The sequence below is a fragment of the Bombina bombina genome, chromosome 5 (assembly GCF_027579735.1).
Source record: "Bombina bombina isolate aBomBom1 chromosome 5, aBomBom1.pri, whole genome shotgun sequence".
In the NCBI taxonomy this organism is placed as follows: Eukaryota; Metazoa; Chordata; class Amphibia; order Anura; family Bombinatoridae; genus Bombina; species Bombina bombina.
In genome coordinates this window covers 521157987-521175167 of record NC_069503.1, presented here as the reverse complement: position 1 = coordinate 521175167, position 17181 = coordinate 521157987, and the positions used below count along the sequence as shown (strand labels likewise).

The 17181-nt window shown below is 37.9% G+C and overlaps 1 protein-coding gene across 2 annotated transcripts in view; it reads left to right on the top strand.

The window, feature by feature from the left end:
- AVL9 (AVL9 cell migration associated) overlaps nucleotides 1-15928 on the top strand; it is a 150743-nt gene extending 134815 nt beyond the window's left edge. For both annotated transcript variants that reach the window (XM_053714440.1, XM_053714439.1), the window contains 3 exons: nucleotides 4065-4118; nucleotides 5824-5912; nucleotides 13645-15928. In XM_053714440.1, the coding sequence (XP_053570415.1) occupies nucleotides 4065-4118; nucleotides 5824-5912; nucleotides 13645-13751 (250 nt within the window). In that variant the 3' untranslated portion in view covers nucleotides 13752-15928. The remainder of the gene's footprint in view (nucleotides 1-4064; nucleotides 4119-5823; nucleotides 5913-13644) is intronic.
- Nucleotides 15929-17181: the final 1253 nt, after the last annotated feature.

Here is a 17181-nt window from a genome sequence, read left to right as displayed (position 1 = left end):
TTCTTAAAGATCAAATTCCTACAGGCTAAGATTATTAGATTAATAATTTTATTATTAGCTGATGATTGATTCTGGTCTGTAAGAAAAATTACTTTCCTTAAAGAAAAACAATCCAAGCTGATCTTAAGAGTGTTATTGATCCAATAATCCACTCTAGACCACAGTTGTCACAATTTTGGGCATGCCCATACTATGTGTGTTAAGTCCGCGGCCAGAAATGCACATTTTGGGCATCTATTAAATTTAAGGTTGTACTATTTATTATAATCCTTTTCAGGTGTGTAATATGTGCGGTATAATAATTTTTAAATGTGTCTCTCTCCAGTTTGCAGAATGTCTAGTTTGTGGGAGCTTATTTATAGTTTTATGAGGTCGGGGTGAATAGTACTATCCGGGATTAAAGTTTCCCATTTAAGGGCAATGTCCATTATATTCAAGTCACCCCTTTGTGAGATCAATAGATTGTACCAGGTTGAAATTGAAAGGATTCCATTCCTAGCCAACACCGGTCAGTCGTCAAGTTTTCCCCAAGTCCAGTTCCAAGTTAAAAAAAAACTGGTCAGACCAAGCACGTAATGCCTTACTTGCAGAAAGGCGAAGAAATCTCTGTTCACAAGCTTGAACTCCTGCTTTAGTGTGTCAAATGTTTTAATATTTTGAACACCCTGAGCTACAAATTGTGATAAAAAAGTCAGGCCCTTTTTCTGCCACGTTAGGGAACCCAGAATTTCAAGAGGGTACTCAAGATTTAATCTTTCTGATATTTGATATTTAGGTATGTCTAAGTTAACTTTTTTAAAGTTTTCCAATTTTTTTCCAAGCCTGAAAAACAGTGTAAATAGATTTAATTTGTTTCACCTGGTTATTAATAATACTGGAGGGGCAGTGGATAAGGGGGAGATAAGGGTACAGGATATTTGACTCTAGCCTGTTGTTGGTGAAGTAGTCCATGTTCAGGATCCAGTCTATCGCTATTCTGCTAAGGAAAACAAGATTATATTTGCTTAAATCTGGGAGAGCAAAACCCCCAACCTTTTTAGGTAGGAATAATTTGAGATTATAGGTCTTTTTTATTTTGCCAGATAAAGAATCTGAGTGCTGTATTAAGACCTTTGATATCTTTACTTTTGAGTAATACGGAACATTCTGCAGAATATAAGACATTTTGGAAAGAAAGATCATTTTAAATAGGGCAATACGGCCTGATATTGAGATGGGGAAGTTTTGCCAATTCTTAATATAATCTTTAATCTGTTTAAGAATGGGAGGAATATTGAGAGTGTATCAATTTTTTGGTTGCGAAGAGATGTTAATACCAAGATATTTAAAAGAATTGGTAACTATCCTAAAAGGGAGCTGCCGGGCGGCATTTTCTTGCTCTTTAATCCACATTAATTCCGATTTTGTGGTATTGATTTTATAGCCCGAGAATGAGCCAAATGTATGTATCAAATTGATTAATTTTGGGATATTAACTAGTGTGTTGGATATATATACAAGGACATCATTAGCATGTAACGCAACTTTTAATTCCTCTTTTCCTATTCTAATACCCTCTATATCTTACTTGATTTTTATAGCTAATGGCTCTATGGCAATATCAAACATGAGTGGGTAAAGAGGGCACCCCTTTTTAGGTTTATGTTGGAAGATTCCAGATTATTAATGATTAGTTTAGTAGAAGAGTTATAATACAAATTCTCAATCAGTCTCGTGAAGTTCTCTCTAAACCAGAAGCGGGAAAGTGTGGTAAGCAAATGATCATAATGTACCAAATCAAATGCCTTCTCTGCGTCTATCGCAATAATTGTGGCATCTGAAAGCGCGGTGTTCCTGCCCTCCTCTGAGTTTTTAAAATTATCAATTGTTAAAGGACCAGTCAATACAGTAGATTTGCATAATCAACAAATGCTTGATAAGAAGACAATGCAATAGCACTTAGTATGAACTTTAAATGAGTAGTAGATTTCTGTTAAATAAATTGCAAAGTTATGTCTATTTCCACTCCCCCTGTATCATGTGACAGCCATCAGCCAATCACAAGTGCATATACGTATATGCTGTGAATTCTTTCACATGCTCAGTAGGAGTTGGTGACTCAAAAAGTGTAAATATAAAAAGACTGTGCACATTTTGTTAATGGAAGTAAATTGGAAAGTTGTTTAAAATTGCCTGCTCTATCTGAATCATGAAGTTTAATTTTGACTTGAGTGTCCCTTTAAGAAAACCTCTCTAATTTTAGCTGCAGGATTGTGCTTGTTTAGGAAGCCTGCATGGTCTTTATGAATAATATCTTTTAAGTCCCTTTGTAATCTCTTTGCTAGAATGGAAGTGACTGTATTTTGTAATCCGTGTTAAGGAGAGCTATGGGTCTGTATGACTTCTTTTTAGACGGATCTTTTCCTTGTTTTAGAATCTGCATTGTCTGTGAAGATGCAAAGGACTTCAGGATTTGATCACTGGAGCTAGAATCTTATAAAATTTGTTTGGGAGTGCATCGGGACCAGGGGCTTTATCTGACTGTAGCAATTGAATGCACCGTGCAGTTTTCGGGCTCAGCAATAGGCAAATTTATTCTTGCTAGCGATTCTTCATTAAGAGCCAGGGGTCTAATCTCTTTCCAAAACTGTTCACTATTTAGTTTATCCGACTCTCTAAATGCATACAAGTCTGAATAGTATTTATGAAACAACTCCGAAATTTCTTCAGACATTTTGTAAACCTTTTCTTTTTCTTGGATTAAATTAATCAGAGAATACTTTTTCCCATTTTTTGAGTTTTTAAATCTGAGTGGGTTGTATTGTGTAACAAGGAGGTGTCCCTTTCTTTCTTGGCTCTTGTGTATCTAAGCCAATGTTCTTCAGTATTTAAAGACAGGTAACGAATATAGGCGTTAACCAATGCTTCCATGACTTCTCTTTCTCTGATTCTGCTTTTTTTTCAGTCTAACCATGTAGGCTATGATTTCCTCTCCTAAGTACAGCCTTTGCTGCCTCCGAAAAAATTGGGGGCTTATTTAGAGATTCTTGATTAAAGTGCGAGTATTCCTCCATTTTCCCGTTTAGCCCGTTCTTAAACTTAAGATTCTTAGATAAAAATTTTGGGAAGAAAAAACGTGATGACTGAGGGAGTGTTTTGTTTATTGGGATCTCTAATTTAATCGGGGCTTGATCTGATATACAAATCGGTGTTATCCTTGCGGCTACCCCTAGTTTATATACGTTTTCATTGTTTAGGAACATGTCGATTCTAGACAAATTGTCTTACTTTAAAGGGACATTGTACACTAGATTTTTCTTTGCATACATGTTTTATAGATGATCCATTTATATAGCCCATCTGGGAGTGTTTTTGTAAAAATGTATATTTTTTTTTAATAACAAAGTGCTGATTTTCAGACTCCTAACCAAGCCCCAAAGTATCAGATGTAGACTGAAGTCTACAGACTATTGCTTGCTCCTGTTTGTGTAATGAGTCTTTTCATAAACAGGGGAGGGAAAAGGGTCTTCTCTTCCTGCTTTCTCAGCCCCTTTTCAACAGTGCTAAACTGGGAGCTTCTAAGTAAGTTTTTAAACGGTTTTATACTGAATTTCTACATCAGTTCATGTGCATATTTTTCTTTATAGTAGTGTCTGTTACATGCAGTTATATGAAAATTAGCGTATACTGTCCCTCTGCCCCTTTAAGGAGCAACATGTCAAATTGTCAGCTGAGTCATAGAAACCCACACTGACTGGACAACTTCTTTATAAATAAGTTTAGAAGATCCAAGAAACTAAACTAACATGATTGCACAGTGTCTAAAAAAAAAAATGCTGTGTTATTTATATTTCTCTATCTCTCTCTTTCTCATTTCAAAATAGAAGTAAATTCAAACTTTTTTTTTTTTGTTGCATCTTCTATCTAAACCATGAAATATTAGTTTTTACTTTCACGTCCCTTTAACTGACTTCAATGTAATGGTACATAGATCATTGTATTGTCAGTGGATATAATTTTAGTTGTTTTGCTTTCTGCAGAATAAAATGACACTATTAACTAACATTGTTTTGTTTGTTTTTTAGTCACCCCTTCCAAGGACATTATAGTGTGTCAGATGTAAAGTTAAGACTTTCTCAGTAAGTAAATCTTGCTATAGAGCTAATGTCATACTTATTATGTAACTACTTCTATGCAACATACAGTTTTAAGTGGGACATACCACTTTCCAAATGGACACTTATTATTGGTCATTTTCTTGTAGACAAATTGGGACTCCTTAGTTCCACAGAACAGCAGATGGGGAAAGTGTGTATTGTTTAAAGACACCATTGGATAAAACTGCATATTTTTGTTATATATGAATGGGCAATAAACAACCTGCAATTACAAGGAATTTCTGTTGTCTTACTAAAATTTAACGGCAGCCAAGTCTAAACATTTTCTAAAGAAATTGACATCTTCTTTGCTGCAATTGTTTTCCAATACCTAAACACCACCCATCACTTGACTAATTTGGAATAGCCCATCTGGCCTTGAGTGTGCAGCTCATTCTGTTAAAGTATAAAGCTCATTGTTTTGTAGTTCTTATCTGTTAAAGCCAATTAGGGAAAGTAATGTAGGAGGGTTATCCTTGAGAAATTTGCAGTGTGCATGTCCAGCTCTAAGCATTGAAAACGCCACAATTTTCAGAGCTAAATTACATAAAAAGTGTACAAAATAATGTAATAAAGTATATTATATTTATATTAAATTCACTAGGTGAATACTGTATTGTTAAATAGTGTTATCGTTATTGAGAGGAAAGGAATGATACGTAAAAAGTGGGTCCTTTCTTTGCACAATACAGTGTAAAAGAGAATATCTTTGGATCTGTTGCATTGACCAATTTTGCATTTTATATTTAGGGTTTCACAGAAGTATGCTATTATTTAACAATGTTAAATTTAACAATACAGGTGTTCACGAGTGAAAAATTCGGTGCGGCCCAATCTTTTAGACCGAATATTCAGAAAATGTAGTTTTCAGAATATTCGGCAGCCCTGCTATTTGGTATTTGTTTCGTTTTAAACTAAAACAATACTGAATATTTGTGGAATGTAAATGTTCCTTTGCTACAGGTGAAAAAGATCACCTGTAGCGTTACATACTTACCTATAGAGCCACTCTAATCGTGACCTTTCTTCACACAGCCCAGGGGTGCGCTAGTAGGAGGCTTAGTGCTGTGGATCCCAGGGCCTGCACTAAAGGATGAAGGTCATTTTAGTGCAGGCACTGGGATCTGCCACGTTAAGCCTCCTATTAGTGCATTCTGGGGCTCTGTGAAGAAGGGTTGAGATTAGCTTGGCTCTGCAGCCCTCAAAAAGCAAGTCATTTTAACCCTTTAGGTAGTTTAGAATAAAACAATCAATACTGACAAATTTTGTCAGTATTCATTAGTTTTCTTTAAATTTCATGGTGCATTAATTCACAAAACTAATATCCATTGGCGAATGTGCATTCACAACGAAAGAAATGCACATGTCTAATTACCAAGTAGTATATGCTTTGTGTTTAACAAGGATCTTTATCATCAAATCTTCCTGACAATAGCGATTTATATAGATTTTGATCAGTCAGCCATTACACAAACCATTTTTTTAAATTCTGCTAAGATCTACATATTAATATTCCGATTATTTCCAATTTAATATTGGTAGTTGCATGTCTCAAACAGGTTTTTTTATCCTAATTTTTTTAAATTCTAAAAATCCCTAATCTATCTTTATATACATGTCTTGCAATATTTTGGTATCAAGCTTATCTTGTAAAAAGTATTAAATGCATGTTTTTTTTTTTTTGTAGCTCTGTGCAGAATAGTGAACGAGGCAAAAAGATAGGTAATGCAGTAGCTACCACCAGCCGAAGCATGGTTCAGACTGGGAAAGCTGTAGGTAAGAAAAACTTGCACATACACCTAAGGTGTTTATTAAGCATTTACCTACATTGACTATAGGTTCATTTGCAGCAAGAGAAATCTCATTAAATATTCATTGATCCTTAAAATAGTTTTATCAATAGAATGAATAGATTACACAAGGAGAAAACGAATAACAATTTAACCGGGGGAGCGCTCAAACCGAAAAGTAGAAAACCCTCCGAAAAAAAACGTCTGCAGCTATATAGGACAAACAGCAAGGTGATGAACACAAAACAAGGTGTCCAGCGCACAACTATTTCCAGAGAATCTACATAAGCATACATAAAAGATATGAGAAAAGAACATATATGGTCGAAACTTTTATAGCATGTGTATTAGATACATAAAAACAGCAATGGTCATCCAAATAAAACAAGCAAATGAGCAATACAGAAAATCATAAGTAAGAGCCGACAAAAATAAAAGTGGAAAACAGTCTCTCCTGTGTAAGCAAAGGGCCACCGTCCCTACACTTTCTGTACAATCAGGCAACGATCAAAACCCAAGGATAGAAAGCGAGTGATTCTACTTATAAGGCGTTACCTCAATCATATGAGGTAAGTGTGGCCAATGGAGAGGGAGCGAAGCCCACACCTTGTAGGTCCGTGTCTGTGTAGTCCTCTGTGTGACGGAATGTCCCTCTTACAGGTGAACAGAGTAAAGCCCAGCCCATTTTGAGCAACTTTACTTGATTAAACTGGAAATATCCAGGATTATATTTTGTTTGAAACACACTGCTATATTCACACAGTTTATTGCCCTAATTGTGGTCCAAACCATGGCTGGTATTTTGTCGGTATACCTGTATTATATAGCTGTAAAAATTAACCATATTTTAAGATGTTTATTAAACTGAAAAATAAAGCAAACTGAAAGTGCTCTAATGTGTATTTTAAGTGGATCTTACTACTTACTGCATGATAACCTATGCAAAGGGATTAAATATATAAAGTTATTCATCTGAACACATCAAGTGAGCCAATGACAAGTGGCATATGGGAGTAGTTACCAATTACCAGATAGCTCCCATTGCTGCTCCTGAGCCTACCTACGTATGGTTTTAGAACAAAGCACATTTAATAATAGAAGTAGGCCAAAGATTATAGGATAGTTGTTTGGTTTGTGTGTGCATTTTTAACATTCTGATGCTCTTTTACTATTTAACTATTGCAATGTTAATTAAATCTTTGAGTCCTATAAGGATGGGCTAAGACTAAACCATATTTTAAAAAAATGTCCATATATTGGCTCAGATCTCTAAGTAGCACTTGCCAAGCTTCCCCAGTTTAAGTGGCATATGGCAGGGACGTGAGGGTCTTTTGAAAAAATTGGTTTCAAGCTTTGGGTTTTTGTCCAGCCCCCTATAAATTAAGCCATTATTTGGTGATGAGTGCTACTTTGACATACAAAAGAGTTTATCGTCCATTTGTATTCTGTACCTGATTATGTATTGTCCTATTTATGTATTTTATATCTGCTTTCTTTATACTAATTTCTTAGACAAGTGTCCACTTTGCAATTTAGCTCAGTGTTTAAAATTCCGAATGTCTATAACAGAGTATGGGCCACTGAAATGTCATGTTTGTTTCTTCTGTTATGTGTGATCAGTCCACGGGTCATCATTACTTCTGGGATATTATCTGCTCCCCTACAGGAAGTGCAAGAGGATTCACCCAGCAGAGTTGCTATATAGCTCCTCCCCTCTACGTCACCTCCAGTCATTCTCTTGCACCCAAAGACTAGATAGGAGGTGTGAGAGGACTATGGTGATTATACTTAGTTTTTAGAACTTCAATCAAAAGTTTGTTATTTTATAATAGCACCGGAGCGTGTTATTACCTCTCTGGCAGAGTTTGAAGAAGAATCTACCAGAGTTTTTCTTATGATTTTAACCGGAGTAGTTAAGATCATATTGCTGTTTCTCGGCCATCTGAGGGAGGTAAAAACTTCAGATCAGGGGACAGCGGGCAGTTGAATCTGCATTGAGGTATGTAGCAGTTTTTATTTTCTGAATGGAATTGATGAAAAAATCCTGCCATACCGTTATAATGAACATGTATGTATGCTTTACACTTTAGTATTCTGGGGATGGTATTACACCGGAATTACTCTGTAAAAGTACATTAAACCTTTTATTAGGTATGTTTCATGTTAAACGTTTTTGCTGGAATGTAGAATCGTTTGCATTAATGAGGTACTGAGTGAATAAATATTTGGGCATTATTTTTCCACTTGGCAGTTTGCTTGTGTTAATTATGACAGTTTCGTTTCTCTCTCACTGCTGTGTGTGAGAGGGAGGGGCCGTTTTTGGCGCTCTTTGCTACGCATCAAAAATTTCCAGTCAGTTTTTCTGCATGATCCGGTTCATCTCTAACAGAACTCAGGGGTCTTCAAACTTCTTTGAAGGGAGGTAGATTCTCTCAGCAGAGCTGTGAGACTTATATAGTGACTGTGATTTAAAACGTTGCTCTGTAATTTTTATGTTTAAAATTTAATTAGTGTTATTTTACTAATGGGAACAAACCTTTGCTAAAAAGTTGTGTTGTTTGTTAAGAGTGATGCTATAACTGTTTTTCAGTTCATTATTTCAACTGTCATTTAATCGTTTAGTGCTTCTTGAGGCACAGTACGTTTTTATTAAATAAAATTGTAACCGAGTTGCATGTTTATTGCTAGTGTGTTAAACATGTCTGATTCAGAGGAAGATACCTGTGTCATTTGTTCCAATGCCAAGGTGGAGCCCAATAGAAATTTATGTACTAACTGTATTGATGCTACTTTAAATAAAAGCCAATCTGTACAAATTGAACAAATTTCACCAAACAGCGAGGGGAGAGTTATGCCGACTAACTCGCCTCACGTGTCAGTACCTGCATCTCCCGCCCGGGAGGTGCGTGATATTATGGCGCCTGGTACATCTGAGCAGCCATTACAGATAACATTACAAGATATGGCTACTGTTATGACTGAAGTTTTGGCTAAATTACCAGAACTAAGAGGCAAGCGTGATCACTCTGGGGTGAGAACAGAGTGCGCTGATAATTCTAGGGCCATGTCTGATACTGCGTCACAGCTTGCAGAGCATGAGGACGGAGAGCTTCATTCTGTAGGTGACGGTTCTGATCCAAACAGATTGGATTCAGATATTTCAAATTTTAAATTTAAATTGGAAAACCTCCGTGTATTACTAGGGGAGGTCTTAGCAGCTCTCAACGATTGTAACACTGTTGCAATACCAGAGAAAATGTGTAGGTTGGATAAATACTTTGCGGTACCGGCGAGTACTGACGTTTTTCCTATACCTAAGAGATTAACTGAAATTGTTACTAAGGAGTGGGATAGACCCGGTGTGCCGTTCTCACCCCCTCCAATATTTAGAAAGATGTTTCCAATAGACGCCACCACACGGGACTTATGGCAAACGGTCCCTAAGGTGGAGGGAGCAGTTTCTACTTTAGCTAAGCGTACCACTATCCCGGTGGAGGATAGCTGTGCTTTTTCAGATCCTATGGATAAAAAATTAGAGGGTTACCTTAAGAAAATGTTTGTTCAACAAGGTTTTATATTACAACCCCTTGCATGCATCGCGCCGATCACGGCTGCGGCAGCATTTTGGATTGAGTCTCTGGAAGAGAACCTTAGTTCAGCTACGCTGGACGACATTACGGACAGGCTTAGAGTCCTTAAACTAGCTAATTCATTCGTTTCGGAGGCCGTAGTACATTTAACCAAACTTACGGCTAAGAATTCAGGATTCGCCATTCAGGCACGTAGGGCGCTGTGGCTAAAATCCTGGTCAGCTGATGTAACTTCTAAGTCCAAATTACTTAATATACCTTTCAAGGGGCAAACTTTATTTGGGCCCGGTTTGAAAGAAATTATTGCTGACATTACAGGAGGTAAGGGCCACGCTCTACCTCAAGACAAAGCCAAAGCTAAGGCTAGACAGTCTAATTTTCGTCCCTTTCGGAATTTCAAAGCAGGTGCAGCATCAACTTCCACTGCACCAAAACAGGAAGGAGCTGTTGCTCGTTACAGACAAGGCTGGAAACCTAACCAGTCCTGGAATAAGGGCAAGCAGGCCAGAAAACCTGCTGCTGCCCCTAAGACAGCATGAACCGAGGGCCCCCGATCCGGGACCGGATCTAGTGGGGGGCAGACTCTCTCTCTTCGCCCAGGCTTGGGCAAGAGATGTCCAGGATCCCTGGGCGCTAGAGATCATATCTCAGGGATACCTTCTAGACTTCAAATTATCTCCCCCAAGAGGGAGATTTCATCTGTCAAGGTTGTCAACAAACCAAATAAAGAAAGACGCGTTTCTACGCTGTGTACAAGATCTATTATTAATGGGAGTGATCCATCCGGTTCCGCGGTCGGAACAAGGACAAGGGTTTTACTCAAACCTGTTTGTGGTTCCCAAAAAAGAGGGAACTTTCAGGCCAATCTTGGATTTAAAGATACTAAACAAATTCCTAAGAGTTCCATCGTTCAAAATGGAAACTATTCGGACAATCTTACCCATGATCCAAAAGGGTCAATACATGACCACAGTGGATTTAAAGGATGCTTACCTTCACATACCGATTCACAAAGATCATTACCGGTATCTAAGGTTTGCCTTCTTAGACAGGCATTACCAGTTTGTAGCCCTTCCATTCGGATTGGCTACGGCTCCAAGAATCTTCACAAAGGTTCTGGGTGCCCTTCTAGCGGTTCTGAGACCGCGAGGAATTTCGGTAGCTCCGTACCTAGACGACATTCTGATACAAGCTTCAAGCTTTCAAACTGCCAAGTCTCATACAGAGTTAGTTCTGGCATTTCTAAGGTCGCATGGATGGAAAGTGAACGAAAAGAAGAGTTCTCTCTTTCCTCTCACAAGAGTTCCATTCTTGGGGACTCTTATAGATTCTGTAGAAATGAAGATTTATCTGACAGAAGACAGATTAACAAAGCTTCTAAATGCATGCCGTGTCCTTCATTCCATTCAACTCCCGTCAGTAGCTCAATGCATGGAGGTGATCGGCTTAATGGTAGCAGCAATGGACATAGTTCCCTTTGCACGCCTACATCTCAGACCGCTGCAATTGTGCATGCTGAGTCAGTGGAATGGGGATTACTCAGATTTGTCCCCCACTCTGAATCTGGATCAAGAGACCAGAAACTCTCTTCTATGGTGGCTTTCTCGGCCACATCTGTCCAGGGGGATGCCGTTCAGCAGGCCGGACTGGACAATTGTAACAACAGACGCCAGCCTTGTAGGTTGGGGCGCTGTCTGGAATTCTCTGAAGGCTCAGGGACAATGGAGTCAGGAGGAAAGTCTCCTGCCAATAAACATTCTGGAATTGAGAGCAGTTCTCAATGCCCTTCTAGCTTGGCCCCAGTTAAAGACTCGGGGGTTCATCAGGTTTCAGTCGGACAACATCACGACTGTAGCTTACATCAACCATCAAGGAGGGACAAGAAGCTCCCTAGCAATGATAGAAGTATCAAAGATAATTCGCTGGGCAGAGTCTCACTCTTGCCACCTGTCAGCAATCCACATCCCGGGAGTGGAGAACTGGGAGGCGGATTTCTTGAGTCGCCAGACTCTTCATCCGGGGGAGTGGGAACTTCATCCGGAGGTCTTTGCCCAAATACTTCGACGTTGGGGCAAACCAGAGATAGATCTCATGGCGTCTCGTCAGAACGCCAAACTTCCTCGTTACGGATCCAGATCCAGGGATCCGGGAGCGGTTCTGATAGATGCTTTGACAGCACCTTGGAACTTCAGGATGGCTTATGTGTTTCCACCCTTCCCACTGCTTCCTCGATTGATTGCCAAAATCAAACAGGAGAGAGCATCAGTGATTCTAATAGCGCCTGCATGGCCGCGCAGGACTTGGTATGCAGATCTAGTGGACATGTCATCCTGTCCGCCTTGGTCTCTACCTCTAAGACAGGACCTTCTGATTCAGGGTCCATTCAAACATCAAAGTCTAACTTCTCTGAAGCTGACTGCTTGGAAATTGAACGCTTGATTTTATCAAAACGTGGTTTTTCTGAGTCGGTTATTGATACCCTGATACAGGCTAGGAAGCCTGTTACCAGAAAGATTTACCATAAAATATGGCGTAAATACCTATACTGGTGTGAATCCAAAGATTACTCCTGGAGTAAGGTTAGGATTCCTAGGATATTGTCTTTTCTACAAGAAGGTTTAGAAAAGGGTTTATCGGCTAGCTCATTAAAGGGACAGATCTCAGCTCTGTCCATCTTGTTACACAGGCGTCTGTCAGAAAATTCAGACGTCCAGGCCTTTTGTCAGGCTTTAGCTAGGATCAAGCCTGTGTTTAAAACTGTTGCTCCGCCATGGAGTTTAAACTTAGTTCTTAACGTTTTACAGGGTGTTCCGTTTGAACCCCTTCATTCCATTGATATAAAATTGTTATCTTGGAAAGTTCTATTTTTAATGGCTATTTCCTCGGCTCGAAGAGTCTCTGAGTTATCAGCCCTACATTGTGATTCTCCTTATCTGATCTTTCACTCAGACAAGGTAGTTCTGCGTACTAAACCTGGGTTCTTACCTAAGGTTGTCTCTAACAGGAATATCAATCAAGAGATTGTTGTTCCATCCTTGTGTCCAAATCCTTCTTCAAAGAAGGAACGTCTTCTACACAATCTGGATGTAGTTCGTGCCCTCAAGTTCTACTTGCAGGCAACTAAAGATTTTCGCCAAACTTCTTCCCTGTTTGTCGTTTATTCTGGACAGAGGAGAGGTCAAAAAGCTTCTGCTACCTCTCTCTCTTTTTGGCTTCGTAGCATAATACGTTTAGCCTATGAGACTGCTGGACAGCAGCCTCCTGAAAGAATTACAGCTCATTCCACTAGAGCTGTGGCTTCCACTTGGGCCTTTAAGAATGAGGCCTCTGTTGAACAGATTTGCAAGGCTGCAACTTGGTCTTCGCTTCATACTTTTTCCAAATTTTACAAATTTGACACTTTTGCTTCTTCGGAGGCTATTTTTGGGAGAAAGGTTCTTCAGGCAGTGGTTCCTTCTGTATAATGAGCCTGCCTATCCCTCCCGTCATCCGTGTACTTTTGCTTTGGTATTGGTATCCCAGAAGTAATGATGACCCGTGGACTGATCACACATAACAGAAGAAAACATAATTTATGCTTACCTGATAAATTCCTTTCTTCTGTTGTGTGATCAGTCCACGGCCCGCCCTGTTTTTTAAGGCAGGTACATATTTTTTAAATTATAATTCAGTCACCACTACACCCTTGGTTTCTCCTTTCTCGTTGGTCTTTGGTCGAATGACTGGAGGTGACGTAGAGGGGAGGAGCTATATAGCAACTCTGCTGGGTGAATCCTCTTGCACTTCCTGTAGGGGAGCAGATAATATCCCAGAAGTAATGATGACCCGTGGACTGATCACACAACAGAAGAAAGGAATTTATCAGGTAAGCATAAATTATGTTTTTACTTAGCACCAAATAAGCACTATGTATTTAAAATTAATGCCTATTCGATTGGCTGAGCAAAATGTATTTGAACATTTTTTCTAGTATAATTACAAGACTTTTCCGGAGGTGTTTGTAATATATAATGAAAATATGTTTATAGCAACACAAATTGTTCTGAAATCATGTCATCCAACTTGTGGCCATGAACTTGGTTGTCAACATAATCAGCTTTTTTTTTTTTTTTCCTCTTATTCTTGCAGGGCAGTCGGTAGGAGGTGCACTTATCAGTGCAAAGTCAGCTATGTCTTCGTGGCTTTCAACATTTAGCCAGCCATCAACACAAGAGACACAAGAAGAAAAGCAATGAATAAAGCAAGATTCGTTTGTGACTATTTTGTCAATGTGGCTTTATCTGTCCCTTAAGGCTGTAGCAGAATCATTCCCTGCTAGTGATGTCTGCCCCTTAGGGCTGTTGCAGAATCATTCTCTGCTAGTGTTGTCTGCCCTTTAGGGCTGTAGCAGAATCATTCTCTGCTAGTGATGTCTGTTTTGTGTTGACAGTTTAAAATGCACTGGACAAGTCGCTCTGACTGTGAAATGAAAAATAATTTACAAGAATTAAGACCATAATAGTGGTAAATGACGTTGTATCTGTATAAATAGTTTACATTATCTTCTACTTGAAGTGGTAAAATAAATCAGATTGACATGATAAATAATATAATTTTGTTTCTGCTGGAAAGACACAACTACAATATGTATTTTGGTATTTTTTTCCCCCAGAATATAAAATGTATTTACAATAAACAAACTTCTGGATTATGACATTGTTAACTACAATGTCTGATTAGTTAACCCAATGCCTTATCCTGAGTAAAATCTGGTGGTGTTCAGTGTAACACCTTAGTTTCGTTAATTCAGAAATCTTACCATTCTGTTTTAATTATCTCTGTGTCAAAATGTGTAATTGCTATTGCATAATATACATTACTCCCTGCTTTTCTTAATACAAAAGGCCGTCTTCTATACTTTTGACATTGCTGTCTCCTTTCATTTAAAGTCACTAGAACAATACAAGCATGTAGCAAGGTGTTTCTGGTAACATCACAAATCTCTGAATGGTGTTTAGTAGACGTGAGAATATTTGTTTTTGTTCTTTCTTTGTCATTTGTTTCCAAAATGAATGAACAAATTTAATCAAATTTTGTCCAAGTGCGTTCATCAGTTCATTTAGTTTCTCGTATATATTAATGAAGTAACTAAATCAATGCGTTTCGGACAAACTTAGTTAAAATGTGTTCATTTGTTTTGTAAACAAATAACAATTAAAATGTATTCTAGTGTAAGTAGAGACAGGAATGAGGGACCACACGGATTTCAGTGTTTCAGGGATCAATTATAACATGCATGTGTTTTGCCAATGTTGAACTGATCATATATGCCGTTTGGCAGATAACTGGTAAAGTATTGCTAAAGTACCAAAATGAAATAGAGTATACATTTGTGTAAAATATACTTTTGATGGGTGTGTGGCCAGTATTGATGTATGTTTTTGAATCCGTTGTTTTCTTTTGTATTCCAAAATAACTGACAAACCCAGAATTGACGCATCTACACCATTTTTACAACAATTTATCTCTGATCTGCCATTACGGTTGCATTGACTTAAAGGGTCCCATGTTTTTTTGTTGTTAGGTTTTTGTACAACACATTGTTAATTTCAGGTAAAGACTGAAACTGCTGCTGTAAAACACTGGGGATTGAAGCCTCATTACTGAAACAATTTCAGATTGTTTTTGTGGTTCCAAGGAAAAAAACTGTTCATTTACTGATCACATGTTTAGATTTTACCCAAATATGTATCATGTCTGTAGAAGACCAAGCTCAAGGTCAACTAGTAATGTAAACAGTTTTAAACCTAAAATGAAATATAAATATTTGTTTTGAAATATATTTTATTTTTTATTATATGTTTGTAGTGGGCAAATTGTGTACAAAGTGAACTGATAAATTTCAAAATACAATAGGAGCAGGAATATATTTCATTTGTCTACAGTGTGGGTAAAGACTTGGATTTAAATGCATGATTATTTTCCTCTTACAGTTTAGATATGTAAGGATATATGATTGCCCCTTTTATGACTGTTTACCTCTATTTTTTTCAATGAATAATTTTAAATGATTATTTTATGTATTGTTACAAGGCTGTATAATTCAGAAAGATATAGAACTGAAAAAGAAAAAAAATGCATTTTAAAAAAATCCAGTTTGTACGTAAGTTAATTAGTCTACCCCTATAGGAAGGGCTAGACATTTCCACTAGTCTTGGCGATTTGAAAGAATAAAAAAGTAAACCTTTATGTCTATAATGTCAGTTTAAGAATGCATGGTGTCTATTTTAAATCTATACTGGATTATTTTTTGTTCCATATTTTTTCCACGATTGTCACCTTGTACATTTGCCAACCTGCTGTTCCAGTAAAAAAATAAAAAAAAAATGCATTCATGTATTAATACCAATTAAACAATAATTCAAGAAATAAATTCTTATCTTCACTACATGTCCTCAACCATCTTAGGAAAGTGTTAACAATATATTTATTTATTTATTAGGGCCAATCAATGGAAGAGTTTTTTGTGAGGACAAAATTATTTTACCACTCAGGAGCCAGTTTAGATACTACACTATGGTTAGTGGCTTGGATTCCAGTCTTGCCATTAGAAACATCTAAATAGATTTTTTTTCCTATTAAGTTATCCATAAGTTTTAATTCTGCTGCAACTCTGGTTATTAAATGTGTTTGTGCCTGTGCGAGACATTGGACAAATATAAATGTTCCAAGAAAACATTGATTACGTTTGATAAAGCTTTTACTTCTACTGGTGCAGCATTGTTCTGAGAAATATTGTATCATTTCCTGCAGGCAGTATAATGTGTTGGAGAGCTTAAATATACATTACACCAGCATTAACCCCTCACCGCCAGTATCACCTACTGCAGCTACACGTTAAAGGGACACGGAACACATTAAAGGGAAACGCATTTTACAGTGCAAACTAGCTTGTTATACATAATTCAGATTAGGGCTGTGTGATATGAGGAAAAAAAAGTGTTTTTTATGAAATATATTGCAATTGTAATTGCAATTTTTTCAAAATATATATTCAAAAATGTATGAAGTATCCAAAACATCGGCTTGTTCCCTTTGCTGTTTGCACTGTAGAATGAATAGGCCAGAGAAAATGTTTTACACACCTCAGGACTGGAGCAACAAACCACAAGTAGCATGGTTGTGATAGCGTAACATGCTGTGATACTGATGTGATACTTCCTGGTCCACCTCTCTGGAGGAGTGATCAGTGCTGCTGCTGGGCTGGACTGGAGCCATTTGGGTGACTGACGAGACATGTTTAACCCCTTAATGACCACAGCACTTTTTCATTTTCTGTCCGTTTGGGACCAAGGCTATTTTTACATTTTTGCGGTGTTTGTGTTTAGCTGTAATTTTCCTCTTGCTCATTTACTGTACCCACACATATTATATACCGTTTCTTTCATGTAATTAACAAGAGTCCATGAGCTAGTGACGTATGGGATATACATTCCTACCAGGAGGGGCAAAGTTTCCCAAACCTTAAAATGCCTATAAATACACCCCTCACCACACCCACAAATCAGTTTTACAAACTTTGCCTCCAAGGGAGGTGGTGAAGTAAGTTTGTGCTAGATTCTACGTTGATATGCGCTCCGCAGCAAGTTGGAGCCCGGTTTTCCTCTCAGCGTGCAGTGAATGTCA